Source organism: Triturus cristatus, chromosome 4_2 (genome assembly GCF_964204655.1).
Source record: "Triturus cristatus chromosome 4_2, aTriCri1.1, whole genome shotgun sequence".
NCBI lineage: Eukaryota > Metazoa > Chordata > Amphibia > Caudata > Salamandridae > Triturus > Triturus cristatus.
This window is the reverse complement of record NC_140586.1, coordinates 644664222-644684168: the sequence shown is the minus strand read 5'-3', so window position 1 is coordinate 644684168 and position 19947 is coordinate 644664222. Positions and strand designations below refer to the sequence as shown.

Here is a 19947-nt window from a genome sequence, read left to right as displayed (position 1 = left end):
CAAAGCCCATGCCATGCTGGAACCTCTGTGCATGCAGAGAGGGGGGCACATGCGCATCCACATGGCCTGAGGCACTCCATGAAACCAGTGGCAGAGATGAAAGTCGTAATATGCTTGCTAGGACTGCAATGGTCCTGCCAAACATATAGATGCCTCTTGACCACCGCGCAACCGCCAGGGAAAGGTGGTTCCCTGGCGGAGTCGGTGGAGTCGGCGGTCTCAGGCTGACATGACCACTAGGTTCATAATGTGGCGGTCATAAGACCACCACCACCATGCAACCACAGGCATGTGCGTGCGTGTGTGTGTGTGTGTGTGTGTGTGTTGGGAGTTCTGCTCACGGTTAGTGGAAACCAGATCACTGAAACAAGCAAGGTATTTAGGGCAAAACTAGAAAGCACAATTACTTTTTATATCACAAATAGTTACACATTACATATATTTCACTTTCCATTATCTTACAAATATTTATAATTTGAGGCATAGGGCAATGAACAAAGAATCACACGTTTCTGTCATGTGGTAAAGCTGTGATCTTGGCCATCATTTTGTGAAAATCCAACAACATCCAGCTCGTGGTGCCGGAAGTTTTCAATTACTTCTGTGCTGTATGAGCAAAAAAAGAGGATTTCAGATGTATTATTCAAGTCTCAAATCCTGAGTTTGGCACCCATTTATTGCTATATGATGTCATTGTTCCAACTCTTTCCAGGCTTCCCTTTCAGGTTGGATGTCAGAGACTGAAATTATGGAGCATAATTAATCCGTATCCCCAAATGGAATCTTGATACCTTTAGTTAAGGAAACTCTTGAATGCCGAATTTTTCAAATAATTTGTCAATTGGGTCTTGCATCTGTATCGTAGCAACTGAGGAATTTCAGCCATAGGTTCAGCATATACATCTGCCCCCCCCCCCACCTTGAATATTCCCAGGAATTGACACATGTGGAAGTATTCAGGTCTGTCCCATGGGGGAATCTTGTTTAATATTCTTTATTCAAACAATTGCAATAATTGTAAGTAAAGAGCACAACACAATAATATCTACAAGTCAATTTAGAAAAACCAAAGACAAAAGGAATGAGCAAAGAGACACTGACATTTTGAAAATAGACAATGGGGAACCAAATATATGGGTTTCTAAAGTGTTAAGGCAAGAAATACCCTGGAAAAGTGATGCAAATAGCGTTATTATTTTTAGTCAGGACCTATGCACAAGTTTTGGCCAACCACGATGGGGCTAGCAGAGGTCACAAATACCAAAAAGGGCATCCCTGGTGACCCATTTGAACTTAGTCTCTGAAAGTATAGTCAGAATCTTCCATCGGCCGTGGTTGGCGAACGTCCCTTGGTGTATGCTGAAGTCGCTGGTTTTGGTGCCAAAAGCTCACAGGTGGACAAAATCAGGTTTTAAAGCAGCCTATGGTGTTTTGTGGGTCAGAGAGATTTGCAGTCTTGCCCCTGTCCAAGGTTTTTCCATCTGACTTAGTCATGTTTTTAGAAGTCAAAGTCTTTCAGCAAGCCAAGCTGGAAGCTGCACTCTTGCAGAGCAACACTGAACCTAGTTTCAGTGCAGCAAAACAATAGCTCTGCCAGGAGAACCACTGCACTTTGGGTGGGCTGCAGTTTAAAGGCCCTGCAGTAATACAAGGCAAAGGAAATACATGAGAAAGTAAAATGCCTTTGCTATGTAGAAAAACCTAATTTGAATATTGATAAGCCATCCCAGAAGTGTAACTTATAAGCACCAAACACATGGAGCCTAGTATATACAACAAAAGTGATATAGAGAGAGAGGGCCTAAAAGTTATTTCACTGTGTAGGTTCAGGTACATTTAGCATTGCACATACCTTGGTGCAACTGAAATAATTAATGTTCTAGCTCAGCCAGGGAAAAGTCCTTTACAGTAGTTTCTTACTTAATTTTCAAAATCAGATTTAATGGTGAAACAGTTTTATGATAACTTAAGTAGCAAAGTAAGTTTATAAAAAGGTTCTTTAGGCTGCATGAGTTAGAGCTGGCTCGAACCAGTTCTGGAACTCATGACACCTCTAGAGCGGGAATACACATCCCTAGATGGGAGAGTTAAAAATCCAGGAAGGGCAGGAAAGTATTAACCACTGACCACTTAGCAGGGATCAGCAATGTGGGAGTAAACAGGAACAGTTGACTGAACAAAGGACAACCTTAGCACTATCTCTTTTGGCTTGTAGATGCCAGGGAGGGTTCTTCCTGTTGATTATCAGGACCAGTCTAGACAGCTACGGTGCAGTCACAGAGGGGAAGATAATTGGTTTGGACCCTTTTAATTGGGAGGTAATGGTGCAAAATGTGATCAAGTAAAAAAGTTCAGATCATATGGAACACTTTCTCCAATCCATGTCTAGTGCACAGGATAGGTCTAGCACCTCAACCCCCCACACAGAAAGAACACAGAAAGAAGAAAGATGTCTACATCTGAGGGCCAACACAAGGAGATGATGGACAGAGCACTGAAACTTTTCAAATACTCACCCCCATTCATGGCTTGGCAGCTCGGGTTGGACAGTTGCCATGAGGCACAGGGTCAAGACTGATTTGCATATAGCTGTGTCTGAACTAGCGTGACGAAGTGAGCTAAAGAACAATGATGGATTCAATCCAGATCTGTGACTGGGGATGAATGTCTGAAAAGTGTCAGTGCTCCGTCCATCATCTCCTTGTGTTTGCTACATCTAAGAGCCCCCATTCTCCGTTAATGACTGGTTCCTGCAGTAGACCTGGCTGGGGAACCACCTAGTGCCTAGAAACCTTCCCTGAAGAAACAGAGGCTGCAGGACTGTCCAGAGCGAGCATTCCCCAGCAGTTGGAGAAAAGTGAGACATAGTCATTTTTATTTCCTCAGGAGGACGGTGACAAGATTTGGAGGTTTGCATAGAGAGGACGCACCTTAACAGCAAGAAAACCATGCTCATCTTGCTCAGAGTTTTTGCTGCACTGAAAGCAGGTTAATTCGGACCTGGTGGCCTCCAGCCTTGTGCGCCCTGCCCAACTACAGCTTTAAACCTTGGTGTGGTGGATAAAAAGGACTCACTCACAAACTGAAAGATTCCTTAATCCTGATGTCATCTAGGGACTTGACCCGCTCTCCAATGGTTGGCCTCCTGTTTTCCTGCTTCAGGGACCCAAAAACAGAAGGACCAGTGGTGTAACACAAAATGATGGAGCCCCCGCAGAAAAATGTGATGAGGGGCCCATCGTCTCCCAGATCGCACAGATGATCATTGGTCTTGGGCTCAATGGGGTCTCACTGAAGGGTTGGGGCCCCCTAAGCTGCAGGTGGCCTGCTCGGGAAAGCAGAGTGACTTTCCTCGGCATTTACCTATTTCTCAGTCCAAGCCATTGCACACATTTTGCAAGGCATGCAATGGCATGGCTTTGGGAGGTTTGGGGGCCCCCTCCAAAACAAGGAACCTGAGGACAACGCTGAATTGCCGGTGCTGCAGAGGCCTCCGTTACACCACTGAGAAGGACTCCTGACTCCAAAAGGTCTAAAAACCACAGAAAACTGAACCCTGCAGCAGACTTGTTTGGAGAGTGATATGGTGCCTAAAACTTGCAGGTCTGACCGGAAAGAGAAAAGTGTGCCTTAGTCATATTTTCCTCACTCCGAGGACCAGGACAAGGTGCTGAGGGTTGCCCAGGAAGATTGCACCCTTGATGGGAAGGAAAACTAGGTTTGACATGCTCAAAGGTTTTACTGCACTGAAAACGGGTTCAGGGGACCTCATAGTAAAAGTATCAAGCCTTGTGGAACCCTGTACAGGTTCCAGCCTTGCCCTCATAGGTGATTTTCTGTTACAAAAATGTAACTAACAAAAAATAAAGCCTTAGGCTGGGTAAAGCTGCAAATATATCCAACCAACAAAGTCTCATCGACAGCTGCAAAAACCTGCTTTTTCCACCACAGAGCTTTTGGTACCAAAACTAATGGTTTCAGGGGGAATTCGATGACAACATATTTGACTTCCAGGGACCCTCGTCAGGCACATCTATGCACCTTGTCTGGCTGGAAGATTTTGACTTCCATTTCAGAGAAAACTGTGACCAGAACAGCCCGCTTAGTGTATCTGACCACTGCTGCATCATAGTCAGCCTGAAATGGAATCTAGGTCCCAGTCAACCAAGAACCATTGTTTTCTGTGGCACTTCTTTCTAGGTGTTTTTACCCTTTTTTTTATATTGTTCTAAATTGTTTGGGAATTTTATTGTGCTGGGTTCTTTACTTCAATATTGGTAATACTGTTTAAATAGGAACTTCTGTAGGAATTGTCTACTGCTTGTGCCATAGCTACCAGTGGTTGAGCAGAGATTCTCTCAGAACTGTGTTTTGACTTAGATGGTGTTTATTAAGTTTGTTGGGGTCATCCTTAACAAATTAACTCCATTTCTGACACTGATAAATATGTAAAAGAAATGATGCATTAGGTCAATAATGGAAAAATCGAATTATTCGCTAGTTCTGAGCAATGAATGCGGATTTGCATTGTATGGTATTATACAATATAAAGCATCAATTCTGCCTAACGCATGCATAAATATTTTACAAAGATGTCGGAACAGACTTTATTTGATGATTTTTTACATTTTCTTTGCCATAGACCGTATTTTATAAAGCTAACTAGAGGCAGTTTGCAGTACATCATATAAAATGGGTACCAAGAGAAAGTTGAAGAGTGTAATAGCACCTGTGCTTTAAGCTAGGAGGCATCTCTGAACATTAATATTTCTCAACTTTCTCATTTTCAAATTCAAAGAATTTGGCATAGTGTTTAAGTGTTTTTCTGTTGCAAGCAACTTCATATATGAACAAATATATTTTGACACATATAAATGCACTTCTTGTTGTTCTTTACCACAGCCTTTGATAAAAAAATACTCCTTATGCAGTGTGAGTGGATATGCAGTGGAGCATCACACATCAAACAATGATACGTGGTTAGAGTACATTGGAAATGAAACACAATACACGTTTTCTTGGACTGATCCTGTACATACCGTTACAGTTCGAGCCATCAACTCAATCGGATCGTCTATAAGAAACTTAAATCTGACATTTTCACAACAAATGAGCACAGGTAAGAACAAAATGGATTATTGGCTAGATTTACGAATAACCACTCAGGTATTTTAATGTGAGATAGTAGCTAATGTGACCTTCATCCTAACCATAAAAACAGATAAGGCACCAAGGGCCATATGTAGGTAAATTCTATTTACCGATTCCTAAATACCGAATTTTACCGATTCGGCATTTAAGAATCGGTAAATAGAATGTAGGTAAAAAACTCGGTAAATTTTACCGAATCGGTAATATTCGTTATTACCGATTCGGTATTTACCGAATCGGTAATAAGTCATACCTTCCCATTCATTCCTATGGGCCTGGAGGCCCATAGGAATGAATGGGAAGCCATTCACTATTACCGATTCGGTAAATACCGATTCGGTAATAGGGGGCGCATATTCAAGGGTGGCAGGGTGTCACATTGACACCCTGTTGCACCCCTGAATCGTGCATGTGTGCACATGTGGCGCACATACATGCCCTAAGGGCATGTATGTCTGCCACATGGCACTTTTAGAAAAGCACAAAATTGCTTTTGAAAAGGTATTCGGTATTTACCATCAACTTGTAGTTGGTGGTAAATAACGAATCCTTAAACCAAAAAAGCACTCACTTGAGTGCTCCCTACATAGGATTTAAGGATTCGGTAATTTACCGATTCGGTACTTTACCGATTTCTTAAAATACCGAATCGGTAAATTACCGAATCCTTCAATCCAGCCTCCTACATCTCAAAGGGCTAAATACCGGTCGGTAACGGAAAATTTACCGATTTTCGGCAGTTACCGACCGGTATTAGCCCACCTACATATGGCCCTAAATGTGTCTTATAAGGAAATTGTATTACATTTCCCATTGTCTTCACTCATGTTTTAAAATAAAATGCACTTTCCTTAATATTCTTATCGGCTTTTTTAGTCTTCTTGATTTGACTCAGACTCTAATTATTGAGAAATAGCTGAAATTGACGCAGTGTGTTCAGTAATGTTAGCATCTAAATCTACAGGAGTATGTCAATATGTACTATGCAAATACCATAATAGCAATATAAGAAATGATGCCCTATAAAGGTTGTAGGAAGCGTACGTCAAGAGGAGAACATAGGGAGTTAAGCTATATTTTATAATATCTTGTGGGGTGGAATAGTGTATTAAGGTATGTTTTCCAATTGTTATGTACCACACAATGTCCAGTCTCTGGGCCTGTAAATGCTTCTTTGCAGAGTGTGAGTGTGCAGTTGTGATTTCATCTATTTAGGTTGTGAATGGTTGGGTTAGGGTTTAGTTAGTCCTCACAGAAACCCTCAGAAAAGGAACTAATCTGTGGACTAATGCATGGCAATTCTGTGTGTGAACAGTTATTCTCTATTCTTAGGGGTTTAAGTCTTCATAGGAGTAAATATGTGCCAAAATACTAGTCATACATAGAATTTTTGGCCACCCAGATACACCACACATGCTTACTTCTAACTTGTAATCATGGGCATAAAAGTGACAAGAAGATTGGCCTCTCCTGGCTAAGTTGCCATCCTGGGAAGGCTTTGCCTGTAAGGCAGGAGGTGGGTAGAGAAAGACATCTCTCCACTGACAGCTGTGTCAAAGATATAGGCAAAGGAGGTTTTAGAAACATGTACACCTTTAGTAGAGAAAACTGATTTTCACTTTTGCAAACCCACCGTTACATCAGCGCCTACAGACATATGATTGTAATGTGGTATTGCAAGGCTGATTCACATTGATGGCCAGGACTGGCCTTGCACCCCACTGTTTGTCGGAGCCTGAACTCTGCTGTGTATGGCCTTTGATTGTGCACTGCAGTGGTGGAGTTGTGTTTAGATGAGCTGTAGTGAAGTGACAATTTTGTAGTTTCACTAGCCAGTGGGTGGTGTTGATTCCTGGAGACTCCCTAACCAATTGGAAAAATCCTGCAGCACTTCCTGTTTGCCTTACTGCAAATTAGCCTACAGTACACTATTCGGAGGCAAATCCAAGATAGGAGAACCTTTCTGCTGTGGGTCTGAGTTTATGTGGTTGGCTGGGATATATTTAGGGAAATGTTCAATCCCCTCCTCTTCAACTACACCAACCTGGTTTTGGACCATTTACCCCACCTACTAGCATTGTCCTATGCTGGTGATATATGGTCTGAGGAACAAAATGCTTCCCTTCCTCCGGTCTCCCTTTACACTGAACAATGAAAGGGTAGGTCTCATCCTGGTCTTTTTCATGATAGTGAAGTTCCTAAAACTGATCTACGTTTCTTCCTGGACTGACAGGAGTCACATCCCTCTCAAAGTTTTCCTTTAAAAAATGAAACCGCTTCAGAACAAGCTTCGTTTAAAAAAAAAAACTTTGCTCCTGGCCTAAGAGCAATTTCAGACCTCTCTAAGGGAAAGCACTGACAGCATGCAGCTGCTGGAGGTTCTAGCAGGAGAAGTGTAACTTTTTAAAAGTCTCTTTTCCTAAATATTTACTAAATATCCAGTTTCACCAACAAATGGGATGTTTAATCAATATTGGTGTTGTGTAGTGGTTTAATCACCTCTAAAGCTTGTCCCAATTCAAACTTAGCAGGCTAAATATTTTATCTGATCTGAGTGTTTCTCAAGGGACAGCTTCAGCTCTAACAGAGAAAATAGCTTCGGGGGTGGGGGGGTGGGGTAGACACTGTAACTAGATGCCAAAATTAAATTCTTACATTTGCCACTTTTACATACGAGACATCCTTGTTTGTGGGCTACAACGCCTTCTCTGGATTAACTTATTTAATATTTAAAAGAAGGGTTCTTTTTGCTAAAAAGGGTTAGTTTGACAGATTTGCCTACATGTTTAAAAGATGCAGGAGTCAGGTTGCACAGGTAGGCCTGAAGCCATGTTTCCTTTGTCACCCTAGTGGATGGAACAATATGTGCTGAAGTCCACAGGTGAAATTTAGCATTTTCCTGCCATTGTTGTGTTTCCTGACATTGTTGTGTTTCCTGACTTCAAATCGGCGGTGCAAGCACTAGTCATCTCTAGACTTGAATACGGCAGTGCTACTCTATGCAGACTGCCAAAACTCAGTTTAGCCCCCATCAGAGCATCTCTTAATGCTGTGACTAGACTTATCATTGGCTCCAAGAAAACCAACAACATCTCGCCGGACCTGAAATCATTCAACTGGCTTCCATTTGAGGCAAGGATCCAGCTAAAATTTGCATGTATGACCCATAGAACACCACACTTCAATAACCCACTCTACCTGACAAATAAGCTTGAACTCTCTGGTGGCACCCGGCCCTCAAGGATCACCAGCACACTGCTGTTTAAACCGAAGAAATTTAAAAAACTGAAAACCTACAAACGTACATTCTCTGGCATTGCCCCAAAAATCTGGAACTCACTACCCGTGGAAACAAGACTGATTCCCTCAACATTTGCCTTCAAAAGGGAAGTTAAAGCTCTACTAATGAACACTGCGCTGAACTAGAAGCTTTTCTCCTCTTGCCTCCGATATTGTTTAGCTGTTTTAGCTGCTACCTGTCATTTGTAACGGCCCAGTGTCGCGCGCCATTATGTCATTTTTGTTCCTGTTGTATATTACTTTTCTTTTCTCCCTCAGCTATCGTCCTTTGTCGTCCACTACCGAATGTAAAGCACTCTGAAACCCCCTTGGGTCATGTTTGCGCTATACAAAACTTTAAATAAATAAATACATATGCAATGGCCTTAATGTAAAATTCAATATGCCACTTAGGTTTTCGCTACTTTTAGCATGTTTTAGGGGTGTCACAGTGTATTCAATGGGGACTTGACACCCATGCCCCATTGTGCAGAACTCAAATTCCAGCTCAATCAGTCCACAAAAAAAGGGGATGGCCACACAAACAGAGGCACTTTCTCACTGATGGTATAGACCTTCTGCTCTAATATTCAATGTTTTTGTTTCTGTTCCTTATATTTTAACTGGAACATTGCAAACCTAGTTAGTAGAATGTTCTAATAGTTTGAAATCCCTTCTGCTTTGGGTTACGCTAGTTATTAAAGGCTCTCACCCTCATAATTGATATTCTCCACAGGCGAGGGCCTATAAATCAAACTCAGGGTCTCAGCAGCATGCTTTAATTCTATACTCAGGTATCTGAACATATCTATGATGCAGTGAATTATTATTTGGTGTGTGTGTGCATATTTGAGTGTGTGTGTGTGTGTGTGTGTGTGTGTGTGTGTGTGTGTGGGCACGCACGCGTGTGCGTGTGTGTGTGTGTGTGTGTGTGTGCGCATGTGCATGTGTGCTTGTGCGTGCTTGTGTTCATGGTTCTGCCACACTATAAATATTGGTTCAAACTCCATTTTACTGGGTCCGGCAAACCTTGTCTGTGTCAGACATCTGTGGAGTACTAAGGACAGTACAAATAATATTTTTAAGGTAATTAAGAGTTGGGCATTTGTCAGAAACCCCTTTCGGGTGGCCACAGAGCACATAGAGGTGGGCCCAACTGTGGTGGTTTAGGCCTTTTACTCTTAGTTCTAGGACACCCCCGCGCCGCACGGCCACCAGCTGCCGCGTGTGCCTCCCTGCCTATCTGCCTCGCTGCCCGGCTGCCCGGCTGCCGCCGCGTGACCACACCCCCTCCTTCGAGCGGCGTGGTCCGTGCTCGCCGGTTCTCACCCGGGTGTCATCGTTGGTAGATTTGTTGTAATTGTTGTAAATTGTGCATTTTTACTTCTGTATTGCCTGTTTTTCTGTTTGCGGTCCGTGTAGCTGCCCTCCGTCTTCCCTCCCCGCTCCCCGCTTCCCGCCACCACCGCTGACCCCGCCCCTTTTTTCCTTCTGTACCCTCCCCGCTCCCGCCTCCCAGCTGCTCCGCCCCCCCGCGCACTTCGCCATATATGGCGACCGTGCAAACGCGCAGCGGTCACGCGCAGCGGGCGCGCCGATTGTGCGCCGAAGGTGCGCCAAAGGTAAGCCCGTCTGCGCCCGTCCGCGCTTGGACCGCGCCCAGTGCCAGGACCCCCGGCCCACGAGGACCCCGGCCGACCCGCCTGACGTACACCGCCGCCACCCTCATCGCACTCAACACCGGCCGATTCCCAGGATGCCACCGAGCCACCCCGAGACGCACCCACGGACCCTTCAGCTGCCTCACCTGCAAGTTCACCTGCATCCGGACCTGCCCGCCACCAGCACCTGGCAAGCCAAACACCAGCAGCAACCACATCAAGTGCATCCTCCTCAACACCCGCTCCGTCCACAGACAGGCCATCGAACTCTGGAACCTCCTATACACCACAGCCCCGGACGTTGCCTTCCTCACGGAGACCTGGATGAACGCCTCTTCAGCGCCCGACATCGCCATCGCCATCCCTGAGGGCTACAAGATCACCCGGAGGGACCGCACCGCCAACCAGATGGGAGGAGGCATCGCCATCATCCACAGGAACACCATCCGTATCACGACCAGCACCGACAACTCCCTAACCACCGTTGAACACCTGCACTTCCAGATCCACACCGACCCGAAGACCACCCTCAGAGGCACCCTGATCTACCGACCCCCGGGACCACGCACCCAATTCAGCGAGGACATCGCCGACTTCGTCAGCCCGCATGCCCTCCCCTCCGCTGACTACATCCTCCTGGGGGACCTCAACTTCCACCTGGAGAACAACAACGACCGCAACACCAGCACCCTGCTCGACAACCTCACCAACCTTGGACTCAAGCAGCTGGTGTCCACCCCCACCCACCTCGCCGGACACACACTCAACGCCGTCTTCTCATCCAGCACAGACATCGCCTTCAGCCACGCCACAGAACTTCACTGGACGGACCACAGCTGTGTCCACTTCACCTTCAAAAGAACGGCGATCCACCACCACCAGCAACAGGTTGCCCGTAGAAGCTGGAACAAGATCACAGCCGACCAGCTCGCCGCCTCCCTGAGCCAGCACCCTCCTGCCAGCTCAGCGAACCCCAGCCAGGCCGCCGAAAACCTCACGAAGTGGATCAGCAACTGCGCGGACGAACTCGCCCCTCTGAGGACCCTGCCCAGCAGACCCGGCAGCAAGAAGGCCCCATGGTTCACCGACGAACTCAAGAGCTCCAAGAAGAACTGCCGAGCCCTCGAGAAAGTCTGGAGAAGGGAACCAACACCGGACAACATGACCACCCTCAAGCTCGCCACCCGAAAGCACCACCAACTGATCCGCGCCGCCAAGAAAACTGCATTCAAAGACCGGCTGGACAACAACGCACACAACTGCAAAGAACTCTTCAACATCGTGCAAGAGCTCTCCAACCCCAGCGCAGGAAACAACGACATCACCCCATCGCAAGACCTCTGCAACTCCCTCGCCTCCTACTTCCACAACAAGATCGCGGACATACACAACAGCTTCAGCATTCATCCGACGCACGCCACGACCACAGCAACGCCGCCCACCACCACCCTCCGCGCCTGGACTCCGATCAGCACCGAAGACACCGTCCGCATGATGAATTCCGTCCACTCCGGATCTCCGACCGACCCCTGCCCTCACCACGCCTTCAACAAGGCAGACGCTGTCATCGCACCCCACCTGCGGGACATTATCAACACCTCCTTCGACACCGCCACCTTCCCCTAGAGCTGGAAGCACGCAGAACTCAGCGCTCTACTCAAGAAACCCACTGCGGACCCCACCGAACTCAAGAATTACCGCCCCATCTCGCTCCTCCCGTTTCCAGCCAAAGTCATCGAGAAGACCGTCAACAAGCAGCTGGCCGCCTTCCTCGAGACAAATGGATCCCTTGACCCCTCACAGTCTGGCTTCTGAGCCAACCACAGCACCGAGACCGCCCTCATCGCTGCCACCGACGACATCAGAGCCCTGATGGACAACGGAGACACAGCGGCCCTCATCCTCCTAGACCTCTCCGCGGCATTCGACACGGTCTGCCACCGCACCCTAGTACAGCGCCTCAGCAACGTCGGAATCCAGGAGAAGGCACTGGATTGGATCATCTCCTTCCTCGACGGAAGGACACAGAGAGTCCGCCTACCACCGTACAAGTCAGAGGCCACCAAAGTCATCTGCGGCGTCCCTCAAGGATCCTCGCTGAGCCCCACCCTCTTCAACGTCTACATGAGCCCCCTCGCGGCCATCGCACGCCAACACAACCTCAACATAATCTCCTACGCCGACGACACCCAGCTGATCCTCTCCCTGACCAACGACCCCGCCGCCGCCAGAGCCGATCTGCACGAAGGGATGAAAGATATAGCCGAGTGGATGACGACCAGCCGCCTGAAACTGAACTCAGACAAGCGGAGGTCCTCATCCTGGGCCCCTCGCCCTCCGCCTGGGACGACTCCTGGTGGCCCCCCGCCCTGGGCACCGCACCCAAACCGACGGACCACGCACGCAACCTGGGCTTCATCCTGGACTCCTCCCTCTCCATGACCAGGCAAGTCAACGCCGTCTCCTCGGCATGCTTCAACATCCTACGCATGCTACGAAAGATCTTCTGGTGGATCCCCACCGAGACCAGGAAGACCGTCACCCAGGCCCTCGTCACCAGCCGACTGGACTACGGCAACGCCCTCTACGCCGGTACCACCGCCAAGCTCCAGAAGAGACTCCAGCGGATCCAGAATGCCTCAGCCAGACTCATCCTCGACATCCCACGAAACAGCCACATCTCCGGACACCTGAGAGACCTGCATTGGCTCCCCGTCAACAAAAGAATCACCTTCCGTTTCCTCACCCACGCACACAAAGCCCTCCACGACCAAGGCCCGATCTACCTCAACAACCGAATCAACTTCTACGCTCCCAAACGCCACCTCCGATCAGCCAGCCACGCCCTCGCCGCCGTCCCCCGCATCCGAAGAGCGACAACAGGAGGAAGGTCCTTCTCCTACCTGGCCGCCAAGACCTGGAACTCCCTCCCTCCCGACCTACGCCTGACCCAGGACCACCTCTCCTTCAGGAAGAAGCTGAAGACCTGGCTGTTCGAGCAGTAACGGCACCCCATCCCCCCCCCCAAGCGCCTTGAGACCCTACGGGTGAGTAGTGCGCTCTACAAATGCTTTGATTGATTGATTGATTGATTGATTGATTGATTAATATACAGGGGCCTGATGTTCTATGGATCCTGCACAACTGGTCCAAATACCTCTTCTGTACTTAGCTATCAGTGGTAGCTGTGGACAAGCAGTCAAAGTCTCCCATAGGGGGATGTGTAGAGCCAGATTAGTGAACCTGACAGATAACTCAAAGTGCACAGAGCATTGTCAATAAATCAATGTCCATTCAAATACTTACCTTTATAAGAAAAAGAAATAATGTATTTCTAGCTCTAAAGACATTCATTAGCAACAGCACAATCCCCTTGAAGTTGAGGCTCTAGCATTTGTCAATCAAATCCCTGTCCTTCCCTCTTTCTGTAATGTGCTTGAGTTAGTCCCAATTCACTGGTGGCCGCATCCAGGGAATGCATACCACTAGACCATACTCACAAGTTTGCCATGGACACCTTAGAATTAGTCAAAAGTGTCTATGGTGCTGTCGCACCTTTAGCAGCAAGCCCCCTGTAGCTCACAGGCCCTGCTCCTGCAGCACTGGAGCATTCGGCATTGTGGCGAGTGCCCTGACCCGTGGGCACTCTAGATTTCTGTTTTTGCTCAGAGAAGTCAGGCTGCTTGCGTCGCACATAAGAACAAGCTTTCCACTGATCGGTAGTGCTCCCAGGCTGCGAAGGTACTGTAAGTCAATCTTCTCCACACAGGGTTGGGATGGAAATCCATTCCTTCAGTTCCCGACAAGAGACCACTGAGGGGGTGACATCATCAGCAGCATCCTCCACAGTCCTTAGAGATCAGTCACGGGCAGTTCTCTCACTTAATCCACCTAATGCATCCTCAGTCTGTCCACGGGTGACAGCGCACATTTTTCAGCAACGTCAGTACCTGCAGCCTCTCTTGGCATATGGGGTTACCAAGGTACTTTACAAATCGAGTGCAGACTCCCCCATTGCATTTGCCTCTAAGATGGCGGTTATGAGTTACAGCATTCATGCAGTTTCAAAGGGTAGCCCCCGCTGAAATATGGAGTCACTGCCATGCGATGGGACATGCTTGGCAAGTCCTGCACAGCGTTTAGTATATGGCTAAGTCCATGGCAGCCCTCTCCTGGTCACTGAGCCAACACTGCACAGTGGCAATGACAGATCAGCACACAGTCATTTCCTCACACCTCACTCAGGAAGTCTTAAACGTAGGGCTCCCCACAGGACCACACTCCCTCCAATGCTCTCATCTTCCTCTAAGGCCACACTGTTCTTGGCAAGCAGGCAGGTGCTGGTGCTCAAGGCTTGATACAAGGTGGTCTTGGTTTCCCTAGGGGATGTATGACGTTACAACGCACACTTTTACAACGCATGCACTTACAACGCATTTTTTACAACGCATAATCCATTACAACGCATGGCATTACAAGGCATGACACTACAACGCATTTTTAAAAAATACCTTTACAACGCATTACCATTACAACGCATACTACCTTTACAACGCATACCATTACAACGCATAATATTAAATTACATTTAAGGTAAGTATTAGATAGTATAGGGGTAAAAATTACTATTCTAACTCCAGGGGGTGCAACAGTAGGGTAAGTGTTGGATAGTATAGGGGTAAAAATTACTATTCTAACTCCAGGGGGTGCAACAGTAGGGTAAGTGTTGGATAGTGTAGGGGTAAAAATTACTATTCTAACTCCAGGGGGTGCAACAGTAGGGTAAGTGTTGGATAGTGTAGGGGTAAAAATTACTATTCTAACTCCAGGGGGTGCAACAGTAGGGTAAGTGTTGGATAGTATAGGGGTAAAAATTACTATTCTAACTCCAGGGGGTGCAACAGTAGGGTAAGTGTTGGATAGTATAGGGGTAAAAATTACTATTCTAACTCCAGGGGGTGCATCAGTAGGGTAAGTGTTGGATAGTATAGGGGTAAAAATTACTATTCTAACTCCAGGGGGTGCAACAGTAGGGTAAGTGTTGGATAGTATAGGGGTAAAAATTACTATTCTAACTCCAGGGGGTGCATCAGTAGGGTAAGTGTTGGATAGTATAGGGGTAAAAATTACTATTCTAACTCCAGGGGTTGCATCAGTAGGGTAAGTGTTGGATAGTATAGGGGTAAAAATTACTATTCTAACTCCAGGGGGTGCATCAGTAGGGTAAGTGTTGGATAGTATAGGGGTAAAAATTACTATTCTAACTCCAGGGGGTGCATCAGTAGGGTAAGTGTTGGATAGTATAGGGGTAAAAATTACTATTCTAACTCCAGGGGGTGCATCAGTAGGGTAAGTGTTGGATAGTATAGGGGTAAAAATTACTATTCTAACTCCAGGGGGTGCATCAGTAGGGTAAGTGTTGGATAGTATAGGGGTAAAAATTACTATTCTAACTCCAGGGGGTGCATCAGTAGGGTAAGTGTTCGATAGTATAGTGTAATATTATGCGTTGTAATGGTATGCGTTGTAATGGTAGTATGCGTTGTAATGGAATGCGTTGTAAAGGTAGTTTTTAAAAATGCGTTGTAGTGTCATGCGTTGTAATGTCATGCGTAGTAATGGATTATGCGTTGTAAAAAATGCGTTGTAATGGTAGTGCGTTGTAAAAGTTGCGTTGTAAAGGTTGTTCCCCTTCCCTAGGTGATGTCCCCTCACCCAGGAGAATCCTTGGAGAGCTTCCCTTCTTACAGAGCTTGACTAGCTACTTGGCAGATGACACATTTTGGGGTCTAAACCTCCCCATTTTTTAGTCCTTTTCCAAACTCCAAATGTGATTTAGGGTCTGAATCATTGACATTTCCTGCTGGGGTTCAGCTTCTTTTGAATTGTACATGTTTCCTTCTCTTCTTCCCCTTTGAAAGGCTGTCTGTCACAGCAGGAAAGTCTCAGAAGCTGTTTGTCCCATAACACAGTTCATGGGAGTTAGCAGAGTTCATAACTGGATGTCGGCCACAGTGATATGTGCATCAAAAGGTTAATCCTGGCTTCCAGCCTTACTCTTTATGATTCCCTTATTTGCCTAATCCCTTTCCTCAGATGTGTCTAGGTCTCTCTCTTTTAATCTATCACTGAATCAAAGAGCACCCTTTTGAGGTGTAAAGGGGGAGTCTCTTCTTCTCTTCCTCCAGTGTGTGTCCTACCCAGCTCACAGGAATGCAGCAATACACAACTTTGTCTGGAAGATTCCTCTACTCCTCATGTCTTCATCAGGAAGGCATGAGCTTCCCAAAATGGAATCCAGGCTACTCTATGTAATGTACCATTAGAAGCACACTTGCATTCACAGCACACATACTGTCCAGCATGCTTCCCTCCATGCCTTGTGCCACTATACACATACATTCAACAAACACTTTAAATTTGCGTGCACTGTTCAGTACTGTAGCCTTTCGGTATTATTCCGGGGTGTGCTTTTTGCAAACATACAAACTGCCAGCACACACACTTACCATGCAGAACACTTCACCTTTCATGTATTGCACTTCTCGAAAGCACACATACACCCTGCACTTGCTTTAACTGTGCACGCACTGCACTGCACATGCACTATCCCACATGTACTACACAGTTCTGCACTACCTCTCTACAGTATCCTTTCCCAGCCATATGTACATCCAGCACAGAGACACTACTTTTACTCTGCACAGCACTCCACATCCATCTGATGTAGGCCAAGGGTGAGTTAAGCACACAGCAGCAGAACTTTAAACACGTGAATAGGCCTGTAGACCTCACGTCAGTGACACAGGGTAGAAAGGACCTGTTCACTCCTACTGATCACTGCATGGTATGCTGTCACCACTGTGCTCAAGGTGCCTAACTTTTGGTGAAGGTGGTAGCCTTCCAACAGTATGAGGATAGCCCTTGGGGAGCCCTTCTGTGTCCAGCAAGACTGCCATCCACAGGCCAGGTCTATGTCATGGCACACTCGCAGGATCCATGTTTGTCTATGACAGCAAAAATCAGCATTGGGGATGCAGATATCAGTACAGTTGGCACCAAGGACAGGAGTACACGTCTTTTACCCTGAAGAGTACTTTTCCATCCCAACAAAATTTCACACATGTTTAATTACTGAAACATCTAGTTTGGTCCAGCGTATTATTGCACAATGATCTAGTGGACTCAGAGTTTAAAATTGTAAAACACACTAAAGCACTAACGTCAATCGGCCATGAATGGGTAGTGTGAGTGTGTTTGGATGAGTGTGTGTGTGCATTATAATTCTGCATATAAATGTATATCCAGTTCTATATTTTTCCTTAAATTCTTTCCCTATTAATATTGATTATAATAGGTAAATGCTTTCAGCCAAATATCCAACACCAAACCTGACTCTGAAAAATGCACCTTTTCTAAAATGTGCTCTCAACACTACTGGTCTGCCTAGAACATTAAATAAAAACAACATTTTGCAGTAGGGAAAGGGACATTGATAATTTTGTTCTTTGAAAACCTTGACGTCTTCCTTAGTCAATATATATATAAAAAAATCTATAAACATATGCCTATATATAGGAATACCAGGTCAAAATAATTTGCTGTGACCTTTACAATGAACTCTAAAGAACCTTTGCAGTGTTGCTCTTTGAGTAGAACTTTTGGAATATATACGCTGGACATTTTACTACTCAGCTATTTTCCCATAGAGGATTCTTACTCATTGCGGATCTAGGACTTTCAATTTATTATCCTGCAAATGCCAATGCAGCCTTCTTTCCAATCTTAATTCTTTGAACATCAGACATTGTCATTAAAGCAACTTACTCTATGGGTCGCACACATAACGTGATTTTTTTAAACAGAATGTATAAACTGACATGATGAAAACAGTGCCTTTTCTCTGTGCTGACCTTTACTCAGTCACTTTTTGTTCCATGACACTAAGGTCATTTCCTCAGGAAGTGACTGCCAAATTTAACAGATCTGAAAGAGTTACTTTGAACCTTAGCTCTGACCTACAATATCTGTAATTGCTTTGTCAGGAGCAGGGCTCTTGGCTTTGCCAGGAACAGGGCTATTGGAGAGAGAAATGTAATCCTTGATATGAGCCGTGGCAAACATTGCAGTGCCAAAATGATGTGAACAATCTCAGGCTTTTTTCTTGGCAGGTTGGCACACATAGAAAGGGCTTCCTGAGAGAACAGTAGCGGCACATGTACATTAACACCCAATCAGCATTAAGGTTAGATACAAGTAAGAAATAAGAATAGGAATATGAAAGTTATTCACTCCATACCAATTTAGCTGAAATTAGTAAAGTGAAATGGCTTCAAAACACCAAAATAACAAAAATTGATTGTGGTTATCAAGAGACATGAAATTATCAACAGACATCAATACTTAACAACAGAGATTTATAAGTCAATGTTATTCCATGGAGTGCAGTAGACAAGGACCTAGGCACAATCAGTGGTCTACTGATGAAGGTGTAAGGTTGCTAACATCTGATGGTTTACACCAGTCAAGATTTTGGCCATTAGACTTACTCTTTTTCATAGAGATCAGATTCCCCCAGCAGGACAAGGCAGAGAGCATTGGCTAAGATTAATTGTATGAAATTTGATACACTGATTCTGGAGAAAGGTCAAAGAAGAAAAAACTTGAAATCATGAGGGTTGGCATTGAAACTTTCAAACTTAGATTTGCCAGAATTCAACAATAACAACTTCTCCCAGCTAACCTGGAAGGCTATCTCACAAAGACATTCCACTAAGGAAGAAAGGGGGCTACCAACCCTGACTGTCATGAGTGGTCATTTGAGGGCAAGGTGGTATATACACCATGCAATGAGGGAGACAGCATTGAGCTTTTCTACAAATTGATATAGTTCAATATTACAAAATATTTTATCATGCCCATGCTTCTATTATGATAGCGGTCGGGAATGAGACCACCCAACTAGCTGTCGGCGGTACCGCCATCGGGATTAGGATGCGACTGCCTTTGAAGAGGTTGCAATCTGTATATATTGTATTGCGGTGTGTGCTGCGGGCTGCAGCACATGCCGCAGTCCAAAATAAATACATTGCACATATCCCTGCACCATATCGGAGGACTAGGGGGAACGGGGGTCCGCTACAGGCCCCCAAGTTACTTTTTGCCTGCGTTTTCATGGCAGGTTTACCGCCATGAAGCGGCCGGTGGAAAGGGACATTGTAATTCCTGTGACGGTACCTGAGCAGTGACCACCACTTCTGTAGGGATTGCAGTCCCTACAACACACTAACAGGCTCCCTGAGCCTGTTGGATGCGTGGTGGTCAGTCCCTCCCCCCGCCCTCCATCCGCCGGCCATCATAATGTGACAGGCTGTCATGCTAGGTTCGATGGCAGTGGGACCAGCGCCGCCGGCCCGGCGGTGGCGTTCCCACCTCCATCGCGATGAGACCCTAAGTCAAGAGAAAGTCCTACCTACTTACAGAACTATCTTTGCAAATGTGGCTCTAGTTATGCTAACGTGATACAACATAGGATGGATAATATCACATTGTAACAGCGATGGCAAAGGGATCATACCACTAACCGAGAGAATATGTGCGCCCTATGGCCAAAAAATGTGTTCAACATTCTGGTCGTCAAGGTGAAACATTGTTGATCCTCATATTTTTATTCATTATCTGTGCTTTAAAATTTGTTGTGGAAAGAACTGAATGCACTGGCAAAATGGCTATTCACTTTAATTACAAAAGAAGGCGCACCCATGCTTTTATCAGTGGGCAAATATAACTCTGTAATCTTCGCCGAAGCTCAAAACAGTTTGTGTATCATTTCGACAATCACTGTTTTTAATCAAAA

General features: G+C 45.9%; 1 protein-coding gene across 1 annotated transcript in view; it reads left to right on the top strand.

Moving 5' to 3' along the window:
* LEPR (leptin receptor) overlaps positions 1 to 19947 on the top strand; it is a 943611-nt gene that overhangs the window by 850803 nt on the left and 72861 nt on the right. Inside the window, exon 14 of the mRNA XM_085602358.1 lies at positions 4903 to 5119. Within this exon, the coding sequence (XP_085458484.1) occupies positions 4903 to 5119 (217 nt within the window). The remainder of the gene's footprint in view (positions 1 to 4902; positions 5120 to 19947) is intronic.